Here is an 18,853-nt window from a genome sequence, read left to right as displayed (position 1 = left end):
TGACTCCAAGATCCTTTTCTGCCTCTGCACTGACGAGAAGGGAGTTCCCCAGCCTGTAGGTATGGTGCCGGTTGTTCCTCCCCAGGTGCAGCACCTTGCACTTGTCAGTGTTGAATCCCATCCTGTTCTCATCTGCCTATCCCTGTAACCTGTCTAGGTCCGATTGCAGCCTATTCCTCCCTTCTAGCGTGCCCACTTCCCCCAACATCTTAGTGTCATCAAATTTGAACAGGGTGCCTTTTACCCCCTCATCCAAGTCACTGATGAAGATGTTGAACAGTGTGGGCCCAAGGACCTAACCCTGCAGAACCCCACTGCCCACATCCCTCCAGGTCAAAAATGACCCATCCACTACCACTCTCTAGGTGTGGTCCTCCAGCCAGTTGGTGACCCATTTGACTGTGTAGGTGTCGACAGTCCCCTAGTTTTTTAGTGAGAATGGGGTGAGAGACAGTGTTGAAGGCCTTCCTTAAAGTCCAGAAAGACTACGTCCACTGTTACACCTGCATCTAAGGATTTTGTGACCTGGTCATAGAAGGCCACCAGGTTGGTCTGACAGGTTCTTCCCCTCCACCAGGTGTACACACAGTGTTAAGCTAATAAGGTAGTATTAGCTGTGAATATTTATAAGGACCAGTCATGGTGACCAAGTGAATTAAAGGTCAGTGCAAACAGAAAAGAGAGACAATCTTGCCTCCTCACAAGTAAGGTATTCTGAATTTCAGTCATCTCCACAGTAGAAGCATATCTGTCTTTTATGGCCTGGTATTCTGGGGTGGGGTTGTTCCTCTTCAAGTCATTGTAAAATGAATTCTTTGTAGGTCTTGACCCTTCCCTTATGCATCTAAAAGAAGAATGTAGCACTGCTCACACTTTTCCTACTGGTGTGCTTCAAATAATTAAATAATCAATGATTAAAGGTGCCATTGGTTTTATTTGTTTCCTTTTCCCCATAGAGTATGGCTACAGCACTGTTGCAGTTTTGCTTATTACTATCGGATCTATGTTTGGTACAACCCTCATTTTGTTCAACTCATGTCAAGAAATCTATACACTCATTTTGCAGCTGTTTGTAGGTTTAGCTGTTGGGACCCTTTCTGGAGATGCCCTGCTGCATCTAATTCCACAGGTAACATGCATGATTCCTATATGTAAAGAAATGCTTACTTTATGATGCTGCCTTCTTTCCATTCTTCTCCACAACAATATCCAGAAAATCTTGTATCTTCAACCTAGCTAATGTTCATGTGCTCTTATTTTTATAAAATAAAGTTTCCCATGTGGTTTAAAAGTCATAGATCTAGCCCTCCCATTGCACTATCCACTTTGCAAAATCAGAGAAAGGTTGAAGAGTGAGAAGCAGAAGGCAACAGATGATTAACTCAGAAGAAACATGGGTCCTGTTTTCACACAAAGGTTCTCATTAATAAAATGTAATGGAAGAAAAAGATCTGAGAGAAATATCTTGCAAACCAGTAGAGATAGCTATAGATTTTGTGTCCTGTGTGAAGCCAAGGAAGGAGTCAAACATATTACATTAACCCTGTGTCTTGTTGTTGGATTGGGAAAAATCAAGAGCAAGTTGGTAGATAGCTGTCTAGTAATCACCTATCTGTGTCAGGTATAGGTAGTTTTCTATGTTGGAAGGGCCTGGAAGGCAGGACTGGAAATACCAGAAAACTTAGGGAAATAAGTGTCATTAAAAGTCTTTGGAACATGTACTTCTAAATCCCTCAGGTATTTAACCTCTTAACTTTTACAGTGATGTATACAATATGTATCACTTTTAAAGTGCCATCTTTTAGATATAAAGCAGTGTTAGAGGGTTGCTGTAGCCGTAATGGTCCACGATTTTTTGCAAGAAGTAATTTTGTAAGAAGTAAGAATTGGGGGGGCAATGTCTTCCATTGGATTAATTGTAAAGTTAAATAAGCTTTCAAATGCAAAGTAATCTTCAGGTTTGAGGAGGAGAACAAGTACAGCAATTTTTAAGAACAGAGAATACAGCTGTTAAATTGGAAAAGGGAAAAATTCCCAGGGGTAGCAGACAAACAATTAGCAGAAGAAAAAAAGATGATTACTGAGGCCAGTCATTATTATTGGACACATTTCAAAGCTTTTTAAAGGAATGCTACTATGTTCTCCATCCTCAATCTGCCATTTTCTCTATGAATTTAGTATCTGAGGATGACCCAAACAACTTTTTAGACTGTAATGATCAAACTACTCCAGAAGTACAAAAAAGGAGACAGGCCTCTGGAAATAACAGTGCTCTTAGTAACAAGGGTTGATGGAAACATAATGGAAACCATTACTTATTTAATTTCATCCATCTACACAGGTGTCCACCAGACACCTTAAAACACATTATTATAATTCTAGCAGTGATAGTGAAGCAAAACTTTAAGCATACAGTTACCTTATTATGGACAAACAGCAAAAGCCAAATGATTTTTTTAAAAGTCTTTTTACTTCACCGCTTTTTCCAGATTCTTGGGTTACATAAACATGAAGCACAAGAGTTGGAACACATCTACAATGGGAAAGAATATGTTTGGAAACTCTTAGGAATGATTGGAGGAATTCATGGGTTTTTTCTGATAGAAAAATGTTTCTTTCTTTTGGTATCACCAAGTGACCAGGTAGAACTTTATTTTTTATCTCTTTTTAAATCACTAATTTTGAAATTATAAACTGCATGAATGAAGTAAGACAAACTATAAAGTGCTGCTTCCCAAACTACTCCCACCAGACTTCCCTTCCATTTCTACTTTACTTTGTTCCATAGGTTTGATGTATTTAACTCTAAAAAGGGCTAGTTAATTTAATTATTGTATTCTATAAGCAAACTTTCCTAGCTAGCATGGGAGCAGGTGAAAAGCATACCTCTGTACAGAAGTCGTTTCATATTGGCTCTGCCTGGAGAGCTGAAAGCAAAATGTAAACAAAGTGCTTTTAAAGGCACTTTGAAAAATTACACTTTAAAATTTACCAAATTGCTCACAATTTGCTGTCCCAATGGATTTTTTAAAATTAATATAGATGTTGAACTTCAAATCTAGTATTATATTAATATTGTCTCATAGTTGGATACCATGCATTCAGTAATTCTATTATTTTATCTCAGCATGCCTGGTGTTTGAAAATGTCATTACCCACAAGGATATCATGTAGCACATAACATGATGCTTCATTTATTCTCTCAGGATGGGAGGCCATCTTAATTTTGCTTCAAACAGCTTAACTTTTGCTGCTGCTGTTTTACATAGGATGCTTAACCACTGGCCTGACCAGAAATCTCTTCCTCATGCATCCAAACCCACCACCACCACCACCTTTAATGAATGCAGGATTGAGACACAAGAACACCACATAACCTAAATGGAATGAGAATAGCATGAACATTGTAATGTTAGGATTTTACATGTGAGATTTTAAGAATGAAGTAATTCAACTGATAAATAAAACATAATGACTTTGTGTTTACTTAACCAAAGAGAGAGAGAGACTATTTTTCTCCAGGTGTTTAAATGAACACTAAACATTACACTCTTTATTAATCTTACCCGGGAACCCCAAACCTTCGTTTTTAAAACAAAGTCATTTCCTATAAATGTCTTGAAGTTCCCTATAAAACATTAAACTTTTTTTCAGATTCAGTTTTCTGAACTGAAAAAGTATTAGAAAATGTTTAGCACAGCTTGCAGTCTTTTCAACTGTTCTTATTTTCAAGCTAAGATCTCTCATAGGTCATGTAAATGCTAAATCTGAACATGAAACTGACAAAGACTGCACCTGTATCCATCTGGCTTCAGAACTAATTGCAAAGCATCTTCATCCAGCAGAGCCTTTCATTAGTTAATGGGCACTTGGGGCATTCCCATGACCTCCCAGTGGATTCTGAATTAAATGACCATTTAGACAGAGACAAATCTACTTCAACCATACGGTTGGTAGGTTCCTGATACAAAATGCTTTACTGACTTGATTTTCTTCTTTCTCTGTATATCTCAAAGAATAAACCCAATTAATATCATAAGTTAATAATATTTTTCAGTGTTTATTAATTTTCTCATTCTGTGGCCTGAGAAAGGATGCATTGTTAAGTATCTGTAGATTTCTCAGTACATAATAAATCTTTTCAGGCAGATTTTAATCATAAATCTTTATAAAGAGCATCTACAAATACAGAACAGAAAGATGTAATTCCTTTTGCCCTGAATATTTTCAAAAAATTGCTGTTTTCCTTTTCTTCAAAAGTAAATCACATGCAAGGATATAACTACCAAGCAGTCCAGTTTGATAAGGACAGTTCTGGGTTGAGAAAGTTCTCCCAAAGCAATTTAAAAGATGCATGATTTTTGTCCTGATTTAAATTTTTTGTCCTAGGAAAATGCATATTTTATTAATGAATAACCTGTACCAGAGGGTGCTCTATTGTCACATAGCATACCCATTTCCTTGAAGCTCCTGGCCAAACTCCTTTCAAACTTTAAGCTAGAGTATGTATTGAAAGATTGTGTCCAAAAAAAATACAGTATATAATTAGTTAACAGCTGAAATCTCAGCCTACATGTTTCCATTTATTTGAATATGTACATAAAACCAGACAACTGAAAATACCTAATCACTAAAAAATTCCAGTTAGATCTATGGAGCAGTGCTCAAGCATCTACATGGGTTGCTACATTTTAGCGCTTTTTTCTTTTTTCCAAAGGCAGTCTCTCCTTCAGATTGTCTGTAGTTTCAGGATGTGTAGCTGCAGTCTTATTTAAATTGGTGGGTCTCAAATATTTCTTTGGACCACTTTTTATAGAAAAGTGGTTATCAAGAAATGACCCATGGGCCACTGTCAATCCACAGACCGCAGTTGGGAAATTGTTGCCTGAATGCATGTAAGCAAACTAGTGAAGAGAGAGCATACTAAATTTAAGTTGCATGATTACTTCCTGTTTACGTTAATGACCAAAACCATCCTAAAGCTATTCATGGATAATAGGAACTAATGTGTCTGAGTCAGTTTGGAGGAGAGCTGCCCATGTTTTTCAGAACCTTGTACATAATTATTAGACAAACATTGGTCAACTACAAAAAACTAATAAATCTTTCAGGTCAATGATTAGTCTTGGATTTTTGACACAGAGTTCAAAGAGATGCCATGTGAATAAATACTTTGAGAAAACTTGGAATAAATGCTGGAATTCATATGACTGGCTAAACTCACGGAAAGCAAAGTTGTTTTCTTAAATGTAGCAATAAGAGACATTTTTTTAGTCTGTGCCTCAGAGGCACACAACCCCTTTTTTACTTCACTGCCACAATAATTTGTAGTAAAAGAGAACCACACAAGACACTGCAGCCAGCATGCATTGCTGTTCTGTTCTTTGGAGCAGTGAGTGCTGACTCGCACAAAGTATCCTCTTTGTGAGCTCTGTATAGGCAGCTATGGCAGTTTTAATACCTTGGTTCCCCAGCTAAGCAGAGATTAAGACTGGAAATCTAGCTGGTTCTCTATTTCTTTGCCAAAAGCCCTCCATTTCCCAGAATAGGGAATGCATAGTGAGATTAAGACCTTGCCGCAGTTCTAAAAGTTGATAGGCAAATCAGGTACATGAGTTCAAACCTCTAGTGTCGTGGGCAAAGCTATTTGTTACACCAGAGGAACTTACTACAGCTTGAAATGAGGGTGAACTCTTGTGGTGCCAAATACCACCTCTACCTATCGACAACATTGTTGCCCAGCTACTAATGACTGCAACTGGTTGCAATCCTCAGTTTAGACAGACTAAGGAGATGAGGTGGTGCACCACAGTGAAGGAAATTTGGGGCCCAGTTCTGTTCCAGTTGGTAGGCACCGTGCATGAAAAACAGTTAACACAAAAAGAGGATGGTTCCTCTGCTGTTTTTATGACTCACTCTTAAAACTAAGATGAGGGCGTGTTACAAAAGCAGGTATATTGATATTTCGAAACTCAGGCAGTCCAGTACCTTAATATTTGTTTGCTATCTCCAAACGATATTTCTTGTCATCTCCATCAGGATCTTGCAGTTTCAAAGTGGCTAATAAGATTATGGACTCCATAAGTCCGTATAAATTCCAGTCTACTATTTTTCCTTAAAAATGCTTTCACACTACCCACGATTATGCTACATCAAAGCTTGCTGACTCATAACAAAAACTGTACAGTTCCCTGAATTGTAACACAGTCCTTTTCAACTCTGAATTTTAGGCTTCAATTTTAGGTTCAACAATGAACCATGATTTTCTCAAGAGACCACAATGGTACCAAAATGGTTTATTTATGTCTGAGTTAGATTAAGAGTTCCTTGTGGAAAGAATAGCCACGCGATCGGTGTTCAGTTAGTAACTCCAGTGATGATAATGGCATAGATGTAGATGCAACAGCTAATGTTTCCTTCAAAAAGCAGTGGAGCTATTTGACTTTTTATTGTTTAATAACAACAGGTTGAAACAGCCTCTATAACCAATCCATTCTCTCTCCTCTTAATTAGAAAAGTCCGGAAGATTCTGAGGCTGCTGCAGTTCCTACAGACAATAAGGCGACCAGCAGAAAACGTTAGTATTTATAAAAAGACTAAACAGGCAACACAAAATCCCAAGACTTAGGATGGGGTGTGAAACTGGCTTAGCTCTGTTTTCTGTGTGTTACATCATCACATCCGTTGCTGCCTGGCTACATAATTAAATCTCTGTTTTAAGAAATGTTTCCAGCTAGCCAGCCCTGTAATTGTGAAGTTCATTAATCTTAGATGGTCCTCGCTTCAATGTTTGTTTACCCGCCATTGTAAACTATTTTTCCAAAACCCTTCGCTTACAGGGAAACTCTCACTTGTTTACTGTGAAGCAAAAGCAGAAGCACACCTTATCGGCTGAATCAGAGATGCATGAGTTTTTGTGAGCCACAGCTCACTGCATCAGATACTGTGACTGGGCATGCATTGAGCAAAATGTGATAGTCCTGATCTCTGTATGTCCTTTCATCCATCTCTGATTCAGTTAGTCTATAAAGTGCACCTCCACCTTGCCTTCTGCCTGACTGCAGATTAACATAACTAACCTGTCTATAATTTACTGTCATCGCTCTTCATTTCCTGACTCACCACACTAAAAACAATTCCTCCCTTACTCCTTCTGTCTCCTTCATGTTAATGAAATAGGTTTATTAAAATCTGCAGGGATTTATGCTTCATATGGAGCTTTAGACTCATTATATTATCCAAGCTATTTTTTGACCAACCAATTCCCTTATTGTCTGATTAAGTGAATTAAGAAAACCTTCTCATTGTCTCTGCTTGGCTTTTCTTTATGAAAAAATGAGACACTATAGTACAGACCTAATTCTGCTCTTGAGTATCTGTATATAACCTCTTTACATTCATATATGTTAGGGTTGGAAGGGACCTCAGTAGATCATTTAGTCCATTTAATATCATAGCAGGGATAAGACTGAAAGAACCCTATATTACCTAAAATCTGTGTACTTATTACATTCTTTTCCCTTTTGTCTAGTGACACTAAGGTTTCAGGACCTGACCCAAAATGCTTTGCTAGTCTCATAAGGCTCTGCTAGCTTCTTTGTACTCTTCTTTGGATATTGTAGGCTTTGTTTCCATTTTGTCATGGATTTTACTTCTTGAAAACTGGATTCTGGTTGCTTGATTCTGACCTTTCCTTCAGTATATCATCAAGTACCTGTTTCACTGCTACTATCTACTTCATCTCTAGATTTTGCAATCCTGTTTAGTCATCACTATCTACTAAACATCAAAGATATTCCAGGCAGTGTCAAGGTTATCTGCTCCAAATATAGTACGTTTCTATTTGAGATAATTTTCCAAGTATCTCTTCATTAAAAATTCCCTGCTCCATTTCATTTTTTTGGGTCATAACTCAGTCCTCCTGCTGCATTGGAAAACTAGGCATAATATTATACAAAAATATTTTGAGAAATAACAAACTTTCAAAGACTTTATTTTGATACTTGATACATTTTTTGACTAAGGCCTAAATCAACCAAGGGATTTAGGCATTCGATTGCTGATGTAATCTTTCAGGCACATGACGTAAGCCCTTGAACTCCTCGAACAATGGATAAGAAAAGTGAGGTAGCTCAGAATAGGATTCGCAACAGCCAGCAGACTGAGAAAGATGCCACCCACAGTAGCTAATAAGAAACACAGAAGACAGGGTATGTCTTAAATTTCATCTCTCTGGGCTTACGTATCTAACCCTGAGTGTTGGGGACACAACTCCCTCTCCTTGCATTTCACAGCCATGAAACTACACCTGGAAATAGATGCTTAAGAGAAAACAGAGAGAGGAAATCACACATTTCTTTCTAAAGATATCTGGAAGAGGTACCCAAACCACCCTTTTTTATACTTTGCTTCTGGTTGAAGCATTCACCCAGGGAGTGGGAGACCAGGTTACAGGCCTTTCTCCTTCTGAGGGGTTAAAGTTCACATCTTTCAGCTCCCTGGACATGGCCATCCATAGATCATACTACATCCAGTGGGGGTCAACTCTTTCATTGTGCATGCCACAAATTAGCCACGCACCTTCCCTGAGCACCACCCTGATCCCTTACCCTTAACCAATTTTCTGCTCAGCTTTCTGTCCCCTGCCCTATTCTATCTCCTGCTCTGCTTTCTGCTTCCTGCTCTATCTACTGCTGTGCTACCTGTCCCCTTCCCAATCTTCTGCATGCCACATAGAGGCTGCCTGTGCCACTTATGGCATCTGGACAGGCCACCGCTGTCCCTGGCAACATGAATATCTCCTGAGGCCAGGGGCATTGAATTCAGGGTGTCTACATCCACTTAGCTATTGCATAAAAAGGGGTGTGTGGTTGAGGGGAGAGGCATTGTCTAGCTGTAGTTCTTGGACATATGTGGCCACTGCTGCTGTATTTTATGTGGAGCCAAGTCCTGTTGGTGTGCAGAGTAGGCCTAAGATAAACACCAAGATGCTAAGCCCTGACAAAATGGAAGCAGTTCTGGACATGCACAGAATCAGTTTTAGGTGCTTGGGGAATTTTCCAGCCATCAATGAGTCAGGCAGAGGGATTTACTTTTGCACTTGCATGTCTTAAATTCCAGTTAGATCTCCATTTAGGTAGCTAAGTCCTTTTAATGTTTCTGACTGTAAGATCCCTTTTGTCTTTATCTCAGCAAACAATATTAGCATTTTGTATTTGCATTTTCTGATTCATATTAGATTTATCAGAAATGCTTTTGTAAGGAGCATATGGTATTAACCATGAAAACATTGAACTAAAAGCTTTATGCTTATGGGCAAAGGTTGATCAAATTAAACCCTGTAAATGTGAAATCATGTGGTAAAAATCCAACCTAAGCTAGCTCTAGAAAAATTAATCTGCTATGGGCCCCATTTCCTAGTTTATTCAAAGAATGCACCAACATTTACAAATGTAATGCAGGTTATTCAAAGATGTATTTAAATTAAAATGCTTATTTTCATAGGAAATTGTAGAGTAGAGCAGTAAAGTGTATTCACATGTTTGTTAAGAACATTATTGTTATTTAAAATGGAATGAAGAAAAATAAGGAAAAGCCTTCAGGGTTTTTCATGCATGGATTTTCTTCGATGTCGGTCCAGTATGTTCACAAAGACTACATTTGCAAAAGCTTTAAAATGTTTCACACGCCATAAAGTTACTCTGACCCCCATTTTATATTATTGATGATAATATGTTGGAAGGAGTTCCAGTAATTACACTATTCCTCTTTCCACAACTGTTATTTAAATAAAACAAACTGAATATCTTATGGTGAACTACAGTTTCATTCTAGCCGATACTTATGACAAATCACAAACTTACTGTAGTGCAGCAATATATTATTTCTATGCAACTCTTGTCCTGCACTATTGATTATAAAGTGCCCAAAGTGTTTAGAAAGAGCTGTGTGATCTGGGGACATCCACATTTGGCTCTGTAAGCTGGCAAGAAAATCTAACAAGCCTGCCAATGTTACTGAACCTATAGGGCTCCCAGGCAACTGGGGAGGATTTTCTGAATACAGATGTTAGGCTTTTATGCTGTGTTTTTTTGTTTGTTTGTTTTCTTGGGGGCAGGGAAGGTTAATAACAGTTTGAAGGCTTTGGCTTTAGCCAGTTTATGTAAGAAAAGCATCCCCCACAACTCTGTAAAACAGTCTTCCCTGGAAAAATGGTATTGCAATAAAACCTTGTAATAACAATATCCACCTTATATTCACCTGTGAAATACCACCTTACAACCCAGGGTAGTCATGTTTTATCTATGAGGTGATTTAGGATAGTTAGGAAAGCTGATCCTGACCCTGCTTGTATAGTCAGGGTGAAGTTACATGTTACACTTAGATCATACTAAAACCATGGAGTGTTAAGCGATGTTAAAGTTAGCACATGCTGTGAACAGTTGTTAGCTAAGGGTTAATATTGTTTCTTGCCTGCAGGGCTCTTACTTACCACTAGAGGGCTGGTGAGTAGGGGTTTGGCCAGGAGACAGCGAACCTGGGTTCTATCCCTACATGGGGTGGTGGGGAGTGCATCCTGAGATACTGAAGGACTGCAAATTGCTCATTTTATCTCTATGAAGGAGACTGGAGTTACCCTAACCCAAACTAGGTAGCCCCGCCCAGAGTTAACCCTTGCCTGAAGTGGTGTAACTTTGAGATATGCAGAGGGTATTTAGCACTACTTAATGAGCTTTACCATGAAGACACTCATGTTTTAAGTATCCTTATTGTAATCTAAGTGTAACTTCACCCTCAGACAGGTATGCCTTAGCAGTGGGACAGAACCGCTGCTGTTCTACTATGCATGCAGGATACACAGGCATTGGGCAGGCTTTCTGGGAGATATATAATGTGTGCGGCATATGTGGTTATGAGTGTGGATGGAATGAATTGTCCCAGGACCAAAAATGGTTCAGGATTTTGGCACCAGCTATAAACTTGCTCTAATTATTTAACTCTATGGCCCCTAGCTATAGCCTACAGCTTCTCTATTTTCTGGGAGAAAAATGTATTTCCCCTGTGTATGAGTTCATGCAACCCACCTGTCTGGTCCAGGTAGCGAGCAGAAGATTTATCCCAAAACACTTAGGCTAGGGACAGACATTGCACATAAACCAGTTTAAGTGATCAGAAACTAGTTTAAACCTGTAACAGAACAGCTGTTCAGTGCACATAAACCAGTCTGAAAATGGCTAAAACCAGTTTGAGCTAAACCTGGTTGAATGCAGTATCAGGCTTAACTGATTTGACTCAAACCAGTTTAAGCAATGTTTGTCCCAGACCCCTTGCTGGTTTAAGATAAACCAGACTCCCCCAGCATTCTGGCATGCTCTCTGGGATGGGTGGAGCTCTCTGCTGCACAGCAGAGCTGGCCCCTCCCCTCTGCTCCCTGGCTGCAGCTCCAGAAGAGACTGCAGGTACAGCAGGGTGTGCCTGGCTTCCCCCTGCCCTACCACCTTCACCGTTTGCTGGGCAAGCAGGACTCCCCTACCCCCCTCCCTCCCATCTCTCACAGAACAGACCCCATCACCATGGACCCTAGGCATCTGGTAATCTAGCTAATGCTGAGAGTTGTCTGTGTGTGTGTTTCTCCAATTTCACTGACACAAGCAGACAGAACAGTGACCACATAGGCCTTTTTGGAGCTAATCAACATGTCAGCTGGTAAGCTGTTTAAGAAGCATTTGAACTAATGGAGAGAGGCTATTTTTTTTGATGGGGTGATAAACACTGTTATCAGCTCCCTGACGGCTTTCTCCCCTGTCAGTTTGCTGCAGACAGTATAAAGAAGCAGGGACAGGAGATTGAAAAGCACCACATCAGCAACAGATGAATGCACTGCACACCCTCCCGCCGCACCCTTTGCCTCAAGGTCCTAGGAGAGGGCTGGGATCTGGCAATACTCCCGCTCTTTGAGCAGCCAGCAGGGAATAGGGAAATGCCTGCATTACCTCAGTCGAGAGAGAATGTTTGTCCTGTTACAAACCAGTTCAGCTTAGGCAGATTAGACTAACCCGCAAAGGTTGAATCAATTCAGGCTCAGACTTTTTGAATGTCGGTCTCTAGCCTTAATGTATTTTACCATGCATGTGGTTAGTAGTCTTCCCAATGCCGAATGTTAGATCACAAATAACGTAATGTTCAGTAAGGGTGTGGAGAGCTTTGGTCACTGATTCAATTCAGATGATTCAGCTTGATTCAGAGGTGGAATCACCGAATCTGAATGGAACTGGGAGACCAAAAAAACCACCTCTGAATCAATTTGGAAAAAAAGATTTGGAGATTCAGAAGGCAGTCTTTCAAGGGAACAGAAACTGAAAAGAGGGAGTGGGAGTTGGGGGGAAAAGACTGACATCGGTAACTGGCCAGTGACTGTGATCTTTCCCTGAGTCCCCTTTCAATTACAGTGCTCTGTGGGAGGGATGTAGAAACAGCATATAAGCCTCTGTCTGCAGCCTTTCTGTTGCTTTTGTGAGCTGTTTCTGCCTGAGCAAAAGAGAAACAGGTGGGCTGGTAAAGATCTAACAGGTGGGCAGGCAGAGATATAACCAGCACTGGTAAGGCCACCTGTTACAGTTTACCATCCCTGCTGTTTTCATCCAAAACTGCCTTAACACACACAAGTGACATGAGTTTTGCTTTCAGCAATTTGAGATACAGTTTCCCAGAAACCCCTGCATCTATCTCCTTGATGGAACTACCAACTCTGCTGTTTTCATCCAAATCTGCCAATCTATGGCCAAATCACCGAATCGCTCCAAATCAGCACCGAATTTTCCGAAGCCAATTTGGCCGAATCGATTTGGGACAGCGATCTAAATCTCCAAATCAAATCACTGACTTCTGAATTGGCTGAATCTGAATCCAAATCAAATATTTCCCTATTTGCACAGGCCTGATGTTCAGTGCTAAAGTAAGGTCATGGAAAACAAGGTGAAAGAAAAACAGCCACCTCTATTGTTGATGCTAGAGACAGGAGTGGTATGCATGATCACGGTGTTCATTAATTGACTGGAACAAAGGTCAGAACTAATATGCTATGACACTGTACTAATGATGGTGTTTTAAGGTGTTTTGCCTTTTGAATCCTTTCCCCTAATGTAATATTTGCCTAAAGATGAGGCTGTGAAAACATTAATTTTGTCCTACTCATAGTGTTTAAAGTACCATTTACATGAGGCTAAATTCTTCCCTTCATTACAGCTGTACACCTCTCTGACCCAATTTGGATAAACTCCTCCTTTTAAGGAAAAACAGTTTGAGATGGGGCGGGGGGAGCAAACATGAGCCTGAGCACCCTAGGGTGAAGTTAATGAGAAATCCTTGGAGTAAATCACTCAATGGTGCTCAGACCAAATCTAAACTTTTTGTCAAAATAGTCTACCTACTTTAAAAAAAAGAGAGACAAAAATAGGCTATTGCCTGGTATTTGCAGTTCTGAAATATATTATTGGCTGTTTTTCCATGCTAAATTCTTGAAACCAGTACAATAAGAACAGTCATCTTTTAGTTGTCTTGGCTTTTCACAACACATAGTTTGGGTTCAATTAATAGCACAGGTTTGCAGATAAGTAGAAGTATGTGATACATTTTTGGTTTTACTTTTGATTTTGTTCCCTAGGCAAAGGAATTAGTTTGTTAGCAATAATGGTTTTGGTGGGTGACAGCCTTCACAATTTTGCTGATGGCCTGGTAATAGGAGCAGCATTTTCATCCTCAACAGAAACGGGTGTGACAACTACTATTGCTATCTTATGCCATGAAATTCCCCATGAAATGGGTAAGCAAACATCATTGCTCATTTCTTCTAACCAGTTTCACGGTCTTGGGTAACAATGCCATTTTATTGGATCCTGCCTTGTTCTACCTTTGGTACACTGGATGGATCAGATGAAGAGGGCACAGCCCTCCTTTTATCCCATCTTCTGCATATATAGTAGGGGTGAATCTTTCCCTAGTGCCTTGCTGCCACTGCACACAATATCCTCAAGAGGATGCATCAGCCACTGAGGGTTGGGTCGGTGTGTCCAACCCCACATCAATTTGTGCATATGCTGTAATGTATCATACAGCTCTCACTGCAGATCTTTTTTGATCCCACTTGAAGGTCTGTTTTGATCATGCTGTTCCATCTACCTAGAAGCATAGCTCTCTAATTAGGGATAGGCTGTTGCTCTTAACTAATACTTGTATTTACTTTGGTGTAGTCTAAAGGAAGAGAAACAATGAATCTATGTAGTACAAGTCCTGATCTGTTAAGTCAACATTTCCCAAACCTTGTGGGTTCATCTCTAACGTTGGTAGCAATTGGTAGCAGGGGTGATCAGCACTAATCTGTGGTGAGGGGAAGCAAGGGTAGTGGAACTTGCAGGGGCAGATGAGGTAGGAGGGTGCAAGAGTGCCCAGCTTCACTAAAGGTTACTACAGATTGCTTCAGTAATTTGTATGTGCTTCATCCCAGAAAAGAACCTTTTATACTTCCTTGGGAGAGGGCACTCCCTATGGTTTGGGAAATGCTGCAAGAATCCCACGTTCAAGCACAGAGACTTAGATTTGGCACACAGGTATAAGCTTTCCCATTGAGCAGAAGCCTCACCTCATTCCTTATTGTCAGGCACCCAGGAGCAAACAAAGTGATGAGCTGTGGTTATGGCTGAGGAAACATGGAATTCATCGAGGTCCTCACCATGCAATCAAGGAACTAAGAAGTCCATACCCCACATTGGGTTTAGTCTTGCTGCTAGTTATCAGAAATGCTGTGGATACACAGCACTGCTTTCAGTAATACAAACGGATCTGCTAGCACTGCTTTTCCTACTCATTATTTTTAGCCCTACACATATACATAGATCCCTCCAACTCTGCACTGTGGAGAAGCAACTTCTCAGTGTACTGGTTCCAGAGGCTACAAACACTTTTGCTAATTGATAGGCCAGAATGATAAAACATTAATTACAGCCAAACTGGTGTGGGTAACAAGACAATGCAATTAACTTTCCTCCAAAATACTTGTGCTATGTGACTTTCATGCAGTAGTATATAATAGAAGGGGAACATTTTAATGGGTAATTGTGATATAACTTATCACAGGGCTAACTGGGAGTACCTTCACTGAAAGCAATGAATGAAATTATCCTCCCAAGATCAAAATCAAACCCAGCATTTTTTCTGACATACAGCACCTGTAAGTAAAGACTCAAAGGCCAAGTTACAGATATAATCACAAGGTTTCTGCTGGCAAGTTCCCAATTAAGAAAGATTTAGAAACTCTGGGAAAGCATGTGATTTCACGTTTGAATGTATCCAAGTTGGAAATGTCACAGATGCCCCGAATCTATTACCCAATACATTGTGTTTGTGTATATCTTAATTATTATGTGATTTACTATCAGAAGATTTTGAAAATGTTTTATCAGCTGTGTAATAAATTGTCTTCCTCTTATTTTTTCTATGCAGGAGATTTTGCCGTGCTGTTAAGTACAGGGCTCTCCACAAAAATTGCAATTCTAATGAATTTTATAAGTGCACTAACTGCCTTCTTAGGACTTTACATTGGCCTTTCTGTATCTACTGACCCATGTGTTCAGAACTGGATTTTTACGGTCACAGCTGGAATGTTCTTGTATTTATCACTAGCAGAAATGGTGAGCACTGCAGTCTCTTCTATTTTCCTTTGAACATGTCATAAAAGAGCATAGCAGAGAAACAGAAGAAAACTCTTCTTGTAAACTCTTTAAGGAGATTGTAAACTCTTTAAGGTAGGGGCTGTCTTCTACTCCAGTTTGTATAATGCCAAGTAAAATGGGATTTTCTGCACTGCAGCAGCAGTGGGGCCTGCTAAGGACCAGACCAAACATGTCCTGTCCAAGCTGCATTCACTTATACCTTCTGATGGGCTCCAAATCCAGAATTTCAGCAGTGGGGCTACTCTGACCTTGTTATCAGTGGCTGCTTTCAGGAAAACCAGAACCTGAGGGCTCAAGCATGGGTTCGGTGGGAAGAGCTTAGAGTAGTGGTTTTCAACTTTTTTTCATTTGTGGACCCCTAAAACATATTAAATGGAGGCTCAGACCGCTTTGATAATTTTGAACGGAGGTGTGGACCCTTTGAATTGGAAGTGTTGGTATTCACACACTTTTGATTGATCATAGTCACCTTTAGACAGTCTGTGGACCCCTAGGGGTCCCAGGAAATGACCCCTAGGGGTCTGCAGACCACAGGTTGAAAACCACTGGCTTAGAGGTGTGTCAGTTATACATTTTTGGATTTGAAAAATGCCAGCAGGTGTGGATGTGCAGAGTTTAAGCACTGTTCTCACCAAAAGCCACTGCTGCTTCAATGTGCGCAAACCATGTATAGCCCCATTCATTTGGGTGCCTGAGCACAGCTACAATAAACATGTTTAATAACAAAAAGGGCAAAACAAGGGATACAAAGAGCATAAAACAAGAAGAGACACTGAAGGAACTAAATTTTGTAGTTCCAAAAAACCAGACTAAAAAACCTAGGCATCTCTAACTAGTTGATAATGAACTACTTCAGCCAGCAATATTCACCTGGTTAACTTTTTTCCATTTTCATTCTCCTATATTTATATACACTTCATTTCCTTGTTTCAGTAGGGACTTGATGTATATAAACTGAAATAATCTGAGAGATTCTCTCTGTTCTTTCTGGAAAACCAGAATTATGAAGCCCAGAAATCTTGCAAGAATGTCTCCATTTCTATCTCAGTTTCTCTCTCAGATGTTTGGGATAAGCTGCTAAACTTATCAGATGTCTGTCTGCTTTGATATTTTTCTTCATTATTTATGATCCCAGGCCAGGGGCAGTACTTGAGGTGTGGAAGGGATTATGGGCAGAAGTGATTGAGATGCCGTTAGTATTCTAATTTATTTCTCTTATACAAATTTGTGCATGTTCTTTTATGGCATCTGATGAAGTGACCTTCATAAAAGCTTGTGCTACACACACACTTTCTCACACATACACATACATACAGTATAACCTCATCAATCCAGATATAAAAAATCTGGAATTCTCAAAAATCTGGCACTTTTTAAAAATACTCTACATTGGGGAGTAGAGGAGGGGGAAGCTTGCATGTGGCAGCTCCCACAACCATCCATCACCTGGCTCCACTGCTCTGGGATCAGCCACCAGCCGAATCTCTAAATCCAAATCAGATCGAATCAGGGGACCCATTTAAAGGTCTAAATTGATTCAAAGCTCTCACAAATCTTTGGAAAAGATTTGGAGAGCTTTGATGATTTGGACAGTCCCTGGTGGCTGCTGCAGGGAGCTGCAGCTGACTCTGAACTGTTAAGTACTAGGGGCCAGGGAGTGGGGGCTGGGGACCACGGTGGGACCCCTGCCAGACCCACTGACTCCCCACCGAATCGGCTGTATCCAAATCCAAAGTGAATATTAGCTGCTTCGCGCAGGCCTACTGCTAACCCACATTTATGTGTTTGATATTATAATAAATGAATTATTGCAAAAGTTTTTAATAGCATATTTTAAGGACCTATAAATTAACAGTCTGTTTTTTTCTTACAAATTACAAATACATGACAGTTAAAGAGAAAATCAGTTGCACTTTATATATTGTGTATCATTCTGCACAGATAGGGCAAGTCTCTGCTTTTTATTAATATTCTTCACTTTTTTCCCCCCACAACAGCAACCATCATTATCCTTGCCAATGCTATACAAAAAACCTTAACTATAATTTTCAGTATCTGTTCTAAGACTTGCACATCCTTCCTGTGGTGGTCAGAGAAGCATCTACAACAAACAAAACAAGGTCACTGGTTTCTGCTTTGTGAAATACTGATGGAGGATCATTGCCAGGGCAGCTCAGTGATTGAATCCTCAATTGAGATTTTGCAGTAACACTTCCATGGTTAATTAAAAGGCTTCATTTTCTAAAAATGTCATTCTGTTTCCATTAGCAAAACATTAAGATATACTCATTTTAAAAAGAGAAAATGGAAAGGAGAAAGAGTAGGGAAGACAGACATCAGGATTCCTAATAATCATCAGACTGCTGGAAAGGATTCTGGAAATCTTCATCTTCCTGTTAAGCAAAGAAAAAAAAATGACTTGATTTTACAAATGTGCATGCATTTAACAATATTTTTCTGTTGATGTCAATGGGCTTAAGGATAAACACAAAAATAAGTGTCTGCAGGATCATGTCCTTAGTTGTTTAATAGATAGGAAACACACTGCCTGTATGCTCTGTGTGACCTACACAGTGAGAGATTTGTTGTACTTGACCTATGTTTAGACTGAGAACAGAACATGCTTTTGTATGTCAGTAATTATGATTATCCATTAAAATGCCCTCAAAAATCTCTTCTTTAATATTACTGTTATCCAGCAAGTGGTTATTTGTTTAGTCTGGATCAATACTGAGGAATCAGTGCACAGAGTAGAACAGAACAAATCACTCATAGCAAAAGAATTATTTGATAAATGTATCGTCCTTTTCTGTTCTGTAAGGACCCAAGCTTGCAAACACTTTAAGCAAGCACATAATTTTGCTTTCCTGAGTAGTCCTATAGCAGTAATTTATCACTTTATTTGTTACTGAAAATTATTTACTAATCTAATCATTTTATTATCTCTGAAAATAAATGAATTACCTGCTTTGATATCAGAGGAGCCTCTGGGTGCTCAGCTACATACTGAAGTACCTAATTAAGGATTTGGCAGCCTGACTTGAGGCCTCCATTTCTTTAAAAAAAACAAAACCACACACACACACACACACACACACACACACACACACACACACACACACACA

General features: G+C 39.7%; 1 protein-coding gene across 1 annotated transcript in view; it reads left to right on the top strand.

Annotated features, from left to right (window-relative positions):
- Positions 1–18,853, top strand: part of SLC39A12 (solute carrier family 39 member 12) — a 48,690-nt gene that overhangs the window by 26,454 nt on the left and 3,383 nt on the right. The window contains exons 6-10 of the mRNA XM_019550553.1: positions 957–1,129; positions 2,490–2,642; positions 6,514–6,577; positions 13,664–13,822; positions 15,499–15,686. Of these exons, the coding sequence (XP_019406098.1) occupies positions 957–1,129; positions 2,490–2,642; positions 6,514–6,577; positions 13,664–13,822; positions 15,499–15,686 (737 nt within the window). The remainder of the gene's footprint in view (positions 1–956; positions 1,130–2,489; positions 2,643–6,513; positions 6,578–13,663; positions 13,823–15,498; positions 15,687–18,853) is intronic.

This window comes from Crocodylus porosus, unplaced genomic scaffold, assembly GCF_001723895.1.
Source record: "Crocodylus porosus isolate Cpor-Errol unplaced genomic scaffold, CroPor_comp1, whole genome shotgun sequence".
In the NCBI taxonomy this organism is placed as follows: domain Eukaryota; kingdom Metazoa; phylum Chordata; order Crocodylia; family Crocodylidae; genus Crocodylus; species Crocodylus porosus.
This window is presented reverse-complemented; position numbering and strand designations above follow the sequence as displayed.